The sequence below is a fragment of the Solanum tuberosum genome, unplaced genomic scaffold, assembly GCF_000226075.1.
Source record: "Solanum tuberosum cultivar DM 1-3 516 R44 unplaced genomic scaffold, SolTub_3.0 scf00184, whole genome shotgun sequence".
Taxonomy (NCBI): domain Eukaryota; kingdom Viridiplantae; phylum Streptophyta; class Magnoliopsida; order Solanales; family Solanaceae; genus Solanum; species Solanum tuberosum.
The window spans coordinates 589,608-597,765 of NW_006239109.1; the positions used below are offsets into that span (position 1 = coordinate 589,608).

General features: G+C 31.4%; 2 protein-coding genes across 2 annotated transcripts in view; one reads left to right on the forward strand and one right to left on the reverse strand.

Annotated features, from left to right (window-relative positions):
• The first annotated feature begins 1,325 nt into the window (after positions 1-1,325).
• LOC102600382 (UDP-glycosyltransferase 79B6-like) lies at positions 1,326-3,724 on the forward strand. Its single transcript, XM_006354831.2, has 2 exons — positions 1,326-1,827; positions 2,682-3,724. The coding sequence occupies exons 1-2, from the start codon at positions 1,788-1,790 to the stop codon at positions 3,470-3,472; spliced, it is 831 nt and encodes a 276-aa protein (XP_006354893.1). The 5' UTR covers positions 1,326-1,787; the 3' UTR covers positions 3,473-3,724.
• A 115-nt stretch (positions 3,725-3,839) lies between these two features.
• The window catches only part of LOC102601286 (serine carboxypeptidase-like 11), a 7,444-nt gene continuing 3,125 nt past the window's right edge, over positions 3,840-8,158 (reverse strand). The window contains exons 3-14 of the mRNA XM_006354833.2: positions 7,843-7,919; positions 7,605-7,727; positions 7,422-7,524; positions 7,121-7,158; positions 6,938-7,039; positions 6,748-6,834; positions 6,512-6,652; positions 5,266-5,337; positions 5,042-5,178; positions 4,394-4,507; positions 4,234-4,279; positions 3,840-4,086 (exon numbers count right to left, since the gene is read on the reverse strand). Coding sequence (XP_006354895.1) covers positions 4,003-4,086; positions 4,234-4,279; positions 4,394-4,507; positions 5,042-5,178; positions 5,266-5,337; positions 6,512-6,652; positions 6,748-6,834; positions 6,938-7,039; positions 7,121-7,158; positions 7,422-7,524; positions 7,605-7,727; positions 7,843-7,919 — 1,124 coding nt within the window. The 3' untranslated portion in view covers positions 3,840-4,002. The remainder of the gene's footprint in view (positions 4,087-4,233; positions 4,280-4,393; positions 4,508-5,041; positions 5,179-5,265; positions 5,338-6,511; positions 6,653-6,747; positions 6,835-6,937; positions 7,040-7,120; positions 7,159-7,421; positions 7,525-7,604; positions 7,728-7,842; positions 7,920-8,158) is intronic.

An 8,158-nucleotide genomic window follows, 5' to 3' on the forward strand; every position in this document is an offset into this window, starting at 1 on the left:
ATATTATGTGGTAAAACATGACATTTTTGTCGCCAACTTCCAGCAAACATCAATGTTGCATCTTCGCTGTATCACTGCTCTCGTTACACACTTTATGGGGTCATAGAGATAGTAGAGTCGGCTGCGCGTCATAAATTACATCATGGCTTAGGTAATAATGCATTAGTTTTTGTTATCCTTTTGACAAATTAAATGTGTGGTTGCAAGGCAAGTAATAACTGAACTCAATTTGATAATGCGGAAGAGTTTTATTGTGAATCAGAAAGATCATGGTTGTTATCAGTTCTAGTGGAGAGATTTGGCGGAAGGAGAGCTTTGACAACTATTGCTCAGTACTTCGAGGTGAACAATTGTAGCATTGACAAGTCTGAGCATGGTACGAAGTACTACTTTTATGATATTTCGAGTGCTTTTGGACCTCTTTTTGATCCTATCAGTAGCCTTGGTGAAATTCTCAGCATCCCATTATCTGGCAGTACTACCTACATTTTGGTCAATCATGGAAATATTTCATTTGATAAAAAAGGGGCTGATGGTAGGGAAGAATGGAATGAGATCAAGGACATTGCAGCTTCTATTTGGCATCTGTGTGAGTTGCTGCTACAAAATATGACAAAGTTCCCTTATGTGGCTGCCAATAGTACTTCGACTAGTTTGGATGATATCATAAGGTGCATTGCTCTTTTGGAAAAATCTCACATGAGTATACATTTTTGCCATGCCAATAAAGTTTCTTACCAATCTGATTATACGAGGGGATGCTCATGCCTACTCGAACCTTGAGGACAAGGTTCTTATTGGAGTTGGGAGTATTGTTATGAATGGGCCTAGACAAGTATTGGCAAAGCGGCCCAACACCGAATTAAGTGGCTATGTGTGGGATTCGAGTTGATAAATAAAGACTAGTGAGAGCAAAATAGGTTTATGCAAATTATGATTATGCTTAGGCAAAAACTGTGCTTCTCATCCCCAATTCTCTCTTAGTTCCCTCATCCCTTCCTTTATAGTTACTGTTATTGTTCGAGTTCTTCATATTGTAAGTGCTCGTTTTCGTATAAATCAAAGCTTGTTAGTTTGTTCTCTCTATTGTTTGGTTATTAAGTTGAGAAAATCACTACAACCATTTGTTACAAACCACCTCCAGTTTCTGACATGCTATAGATATTAAAGCCTCTCGGGATGAAGATAGAGAACCAACTAACCGATCCATTTAATTTTTTAAAAATAATTTTAAACGATACCCATATCCCTATCCACCGACCCACTAACCCCCAACTCTAATAAAAAAACAAATATGATCAAATAAAGTAGCATTTCATCAAAGGCGAAAGAGAAAAGAAAAAGATGGAAATAGTAATGTTCCCATGGCTTGCTTTTGGGCACTTAATCCCATTTATGAACCTCTCATATGAACTTGCAAAAAGAGGTCACAAAATTACCTTCTTGTTGCCCAAAAATGCAGAAATTAGACTTCAAAAATTCAATCTTTATCCAAATTCCATAAACTGACAATCCCTCATGTTGATGGCCTTCCATATGCAGCAGAGACTACATCTGATATTCATAGATCTTTGGAGAGTCTATTAGCAACAGCTTTTGATGAATTGTATGATGAAATCAAATTTTTTCTTCAAAATCTAAAACCCCATTTTGTTTTCTTTGATTTTGCTTATTGGATTCCTGATTTAGCACTAGAAATTGGGGGCATCAAAACTCTGTTTTACAGAGTTGTTTGCCCTGCTGTATCATCAGCAACATTAATTCGATCACCGGATAAGGCTATTTTTATGGCATCAACTGCAGCTGAATTAGTAAAGCCACCACCAGGTCACCCTTCTCCTCCTCTTTCTTTTTTTTTTTTTTGTGCTTTTTTGGTGTAGTTATATTCAAAGGCGAATTTAGGTTCCGTTTGGACATGGTTTGAAATCAGATTGATTTGTAGCTGAAGTTTTGTTTGAATATATGCAAACTATAGTTCATAAACAAGATATTAGAGATAAATTGAATATATCCATATTTCTTATATAATAGGGCCACAAAGGTTAATCCAAGGGCATTTTGTGGCCAAAAAGTAAACGAAGGGTATATTTGTATTAGACCCTTCTCCATATAAATGAATATATGCGATGTTCTTAATTTAATTTTGTACATGTTTAGTAGTGAATTTTTTTTTTATCACAAATAAAAAGTTTAGACTAAAACTATTGAACGAGTATATTATGTTCAAACCTACATTCGACATGGGCTATATAGTAATTGGTAAGCAAAAGACATTACACTGGTATTTGCACTTGATAATTTTGAGTCATTACAATTTACAAGCTGAGGTTTTCCTAATATATGTAATTCTCATTTGTCTTCTTCTCATCAAGGGCGGAGCTAGTACCATTGAAAAATCACAGTGTAAATATACAAGGAAGAATTTCCTGTTTGACATTAAGATTTTTTTTCTAACTGTAGTGGTTACGGCTTAATGAGATTTCAAAAGTTGTTTTAGGTCCCAAATATGAATTTCCTGACTCCGCAACTGCTTGTATAGCTTGTTTGGAACAACCAAAGGAAGAATCGCCAAAACTGTAACTTTAGTAATACTATTATGTATCATATAGTGCCATGATTTGCTAGAATAACTGCTATTCTATTTTGCTATCTAAAGATGTGGTTAATTGTTGGATATCCAGGTTACCCTTCTACAACTGTGGTGTTGCGCGAATGTGAAGCTAAGTTGTTGTCATTTGTATTTCATGAATATGGCAAGGGGGTGACATTTTATGAACGAGTAAAGAAGGGAATGACACGATGTGACGCAATAGCTATGAAAACATGTAGAGAGATTGAAGGAAATTTTTGTGACTACATCTCAACACAATTTGAAAAGCCAGTCCTTTACACCGGACCTGTTATTTCTGAGCCGAAAAAGGAGCCTTTAGAAGAACACGGAATATCGAATTGGCTTGAGAAATTCGAGCCAAGATCAGTAGTGTTCTGTGCATTTGGGAGTCAATTGATTCTTGAAAAGAAGCAGTTTCAAGAACTTGTTTTAGGCTTTGAACTGACTGAGTTACCATTTCTTTTAGTTGTTAAGCCACCTCAAGGGACAAATTCAGTAGAAGAAGCCTTACCAGAGGGATTCAAAGAAAGGGTTCAAGAAAAGGGATTGATTCTTGATTGTTGGGTGCCACAATTGGAGATTTTAAGACACAAATCAGTTGGTTGTTTCGTAACTCACTGTGGTTATGGGTCGATGTGGGAGTCTTTGGCACTGTGTGATTGTCAATTGGTACTTTTGCCAAGGCCTATTGATCACATTTTTAATGCTAGGCTGATGGAAAAACAACTTAAGGTTGGTGTAGAAGTGGAGAAAGACGAAAATGATTTGTTTACTAAGGAGAATTTGTTCAAGGCTGTGAAATGTGTGATGGATAAAGATAGCCAAATCGGTTGTCTTGTGAAAAAGAATCATATGAAATAGAAGGAACTTCTTTCAAGTCCTGGCTTCATGAGTAACTACATCGATAACTTCATTCAAGACTTGCATGCACTTCTAGTTGAAAAGACCTAGATAATTAGCAGGGGTGGATCTACGACAGACAAAATCCAATGTATGTCTAATCTATTCAATCAATTGTTATCCTATTTTGATATTCAGAACTCATAAGCTTAAAATCGTGTATCGAATGTAACTTGCATTTATCAGATACTTTCCTGCAGTGTTTAGGAGTTATACATCTTCTTTTCAAATTTAGAGCTTTTTTTATTAACATTTTTAGATCCTTCAAATGCATTTATGAACCCTCAAAGATATACTGCATAACTGAAGCTAATAATATAAATACGAATTCAAGAATAAATACATAATATCTGATTCATTCACAATTTAATACAAGATTATTCTTTTCAATGATATGTGGGCAATAAAATTGATCTCCAAGAGTTGAAAGAAAAGATTATTTCATTAAAATAAAAATAGAGAGAAGATATATAGATGAAATTGAGCACTATTTATAAAGGATCATGATTTATCCATCTTTTGAACATACCAAAACATTCTTCAGGTTTGTATCTACAAGCTGTGTGTCCTGATCCCTTTTTTTTTTGAAAAAAAAAAACACAAAGTTAAATACAAGTATAAAGTTAAAATAAGTCTCGTTAAATAAAAATCAATCTGACTAAATTGAGATAAATTAATAATTTCCAATTTTCATGAAAATTATTCTACAATTAATTTCATACCTTCACTGTTGCAAAAGTCATTTTGTTGGAGTAAGATCTCGTATAACTACAAGGATACGATATTAGAAAAAATGATTAAGCATTATCAACTCACATAATAATAATTAGTTTTAAGAATTCATAATTGTAATTAAGGATGTTAAATTTGGAGATTAATTACCCAGCAACTTGATTATTTACGTTCCATGGACGCCAATCATCAACAATGGAGTAGTTTAGAGACTTTATCCATTTCTGTGTGGATTGAAAAGGTACTGAATAATCATGATCGCCACTGTTTAAACATGAAAAGAAAAAAACCTCCATTTTATATTCATGAAATTATTGTAAATACATCGAACAATAAAATTATAATGACATGAAAAAAGTTCTTCTGTATATCTCCGCAGGGGCTCACATATCTTTTGAAGTATTAATCTTTTTTAGTTTTGTGGCACTAGGTGAGATTTAGGACCCGCTTAATCATGAAAATTTATTTATTTTTTTCAGAAATTCTCTTTACTTTTTAAGAAATTAGTATTTGTTCATGAAAATTTCAAATACAACTTGAATTTGTATTTCAAATCTACTGTGTTACCACTTTTATTATATTAGAAAAAATACATTCAAATTATAAACATTATTTGCAAAAAGTATGATCAAATACAACTCTAACTTTAAAAGTTTCAAACAATAAACAATATTTGATTTTCATGATGAAACTTCCATTTACTTTGTGTTATTCAGATATCATGCAATAACTTTAATCTCATGCCAAATATATAAAATTTACATAGACACAAACGGAACAATATTGAGTACTAATTACCTGTATATAAGTGATCGATAACCTTTAGTGCTTAGATTTGCATGATATGGTACAACATTATCGATCGTGAGAGTGTAGTTGGGAGGAGAGCCTACACTTGAAATTTTGTTACATTGTACCCAGCTTCCTATGATTCTCTGTGAAGAGTAAAATTACGAGTAACTAAGTGATATAGTAAAATTATGTGATATATATACTGTACACTCTTATTGTAATCCACGTACCTTTCGAACATGAAGAGCTTCTTGGACTTTCGGGTCATTAGCCCAATACTTCATATGCTTGCGCCAATCAGACTGAAGTAATTGAGAATAAGTTTCTACAATTACTAGTATTTTATTTATTCATTTAAGTTATATACACAAACAGTAATGTGGTAAAAAAAAATTATGAATGTCAAAATGATAAAACATGTTTTGTATAAGGATAAAGCCTCGTCCACTATGGATTATTTTCTTCATTTTTATCTGTCTTCTTCTTTTTTCAATTTTTTTGGGAGATAATTTCGCAGATGGATGAGGATATTTTTCTTAGAAAATCACTCAATTTTGTTTTATAATCTAAAGTCACTTAATTGTATAAAACAAAGTTAAGCGACTTTCTAAATGATTTACCTAGAGTTGAATAACCATCTGTGATATTATCAAATATATACTTTTATTTCTTTCTTTCTTTTGTTTTAGTAGTATTTCTTCATCACCGGACATTTTAGGTTGAACATGTATATATATGCTGGGAGACTCAATTTTGTTTTATAATCTAAAGTCACTTAATTGTATAAAACAAAGTTAAGCGACTTTCTAAATGATTTACCTAGAGTTGAATAACCATCTGTGATATTATCAAATATATACTTTTATTTCTTTCTTTCTTTTGTTTTAGTAGTATTTCTTCATCACCGGACATTTTAGGTTGAACATGTATATATATGCTGGGAGACTCAATTTTGTTTTATAATCTAAAGTCACTTAATTGTATAAAACAAAGTTAAGCGACTTTCTAAATGATTTACCTAGAGTTGAATAACCATCTGTGATATTATCAAATATATACTTTTATTTCTTTCTTTCTTTTGTTTTAGTAGTATTTCTTCATCACCGGACATTTTAGGTTGAACATGTATATATATGCTGGGAGACTCAATTTTGTTTTATAATCTAAAGTCACTTAATTGTATAAAACAAAGTTATGTGACTTTCTAAACGAACTGCCTAGAGTTGAATAACCATTTGCGATATTATTTGATATTCCTAATTTTTATTCTTTTCTTTCTTTTATTTTAGTAGTAATTCTTTATCATCGGACATTGTAGCTAGACCATCTATATATATGCTAGGAGAATATCAAGATATAAGTCTAACCACCTCAAATGTCGTTTCTGACATACTATAGTCTATAGATATTAAAGTCTCTCAACGACGAAAATCAGAAATACATAGAAATATATATATATATATATAAAGAACTTACAGCACACTTGTCTTGACGTTGCAAGGAGATGAGTTTTTCATCAAGTAATCTTCTCTCACCAGACATTTGATATGGACCTTGAAGATAATCATATGTGCAAAAGGGCTCTAATATGTGTTCCCCATTAATGTTTTTAACTAACTGCATAACTATATGTTAATTTACTGACATAAAAATAACAAATAACCTACTATTACATCGATCAATCGATAATACTGTAAAACAATAATTATAACCTGCTTGAAAATTCGAAAGTCATTTGCACATCCTTTATTGTTGGGATCTATATTTGTATATTCTCCTCCACAATTCTTCTCTAATGACTGTTAACACAAATCAATATTCAAGTTAAATTAACATCTCAAATTTTAAACCTAATTATATATAATGTAGAAAGTAATTAAAACAAATTAATTATGACTTAACCTTATAAAGTTCATCAGATATAAGTCCCATGCCATAACTAAAAAGTATTTGATAATTGTCTTCTTGAGGACGAAGTGTTCCAGGACTGCCAATTAAATACCCCTTAAATTAAAAAAAATAAAATATTACTTGATGATGGTAATTAATTATTAGATAACAAATTCTAATTAGAGAACTATTAACCTGAAGATTAACAAATGGCTCTTTGCCTGCTGTATTTCCTGCATTTGCAAAAATCAAAGAATAATTTCTTTAAGATTTATTATATGTAAGAAACGTAGTTTTTGATCTATATATACATGAGTAAAATCTTCTATATAATTTTTCAACAAATTAAGAATATTCAATTGTCCATCCTTCATTCTGATAAGTGTCTCCATCGGGATATCGATCTATTATGTATCTAGCTAGTACGCGGTACATCAAATTGATTAATTTGGAACACGTATGCAATTTCTTTATCGATAGTATACATGAACCTTACCATTTGATATCAATTGGGCTACAACTGGTATCATCTTGCCAGCATATGAGTTTCCAGACATGTAAAATGGATTTGAGATGTATTCTGGATGATCACTGAGCCACTGAAATAATAAATTCATAGTTGAGTAAACATGATTTCAATTTAGTTTATAATGAAAAATTTCATAAATTACGTACCCACCTTTCTTAGGAATTCATAGACATAATCAAATGCTTGTACATCAGTTTGCTTATATGCAACTTCATTTGTTACATATGAGAATCCAGTGTTTATTGGTTGATCTAAGAATATTACACTTGCTATCTGAAAATCGATAATCAAATGATATATATGTTTAACTTTTCTTTTATTATGTAGTATATTATATTATTATAACAATTTTTTTTGGTCAAAACAATATTGGAAAAAAAAAACTTACCTTGGTCCATGCGTGTGGGTTTAGTACGAACGAGGGCATACTCCCATAGTAGACTTGTTCCACAAAACGGAGTGGTCCTAAACAAGAAAATATCTTATTATTATCTTCGACTATTTTTTTTTTTTTTAAATAATACATTTTATTCTTAGTAATAATTAATTATTTCTTAAAATATATACATCAATTAATAAATGTAGTATGGTTAAATAGTTGTGACAAACATTAGTTTTTAATAAATATGTCAAAATTTAAATATGACAAGTAAAAACAAATAAAAATGTATTCTCTCCCCTCCCCCCCCCCCCCCCAAAACCCA

Coding starts and splice junctions, on each gene's coding strand:
- LOC102600382 (XM_006354831.2), top strand. CDS start 1,788: ATGGCATCAACTGCAGCTGAATTAGTAAAGCCACCACCAG. Junction 1,828..2,681: donor ATTAGTAAAGCCACCACCAG/GTCACCCTTCTC, acceptor TTGGATATCCAG/GTTACCCTTCTACAACTGTG.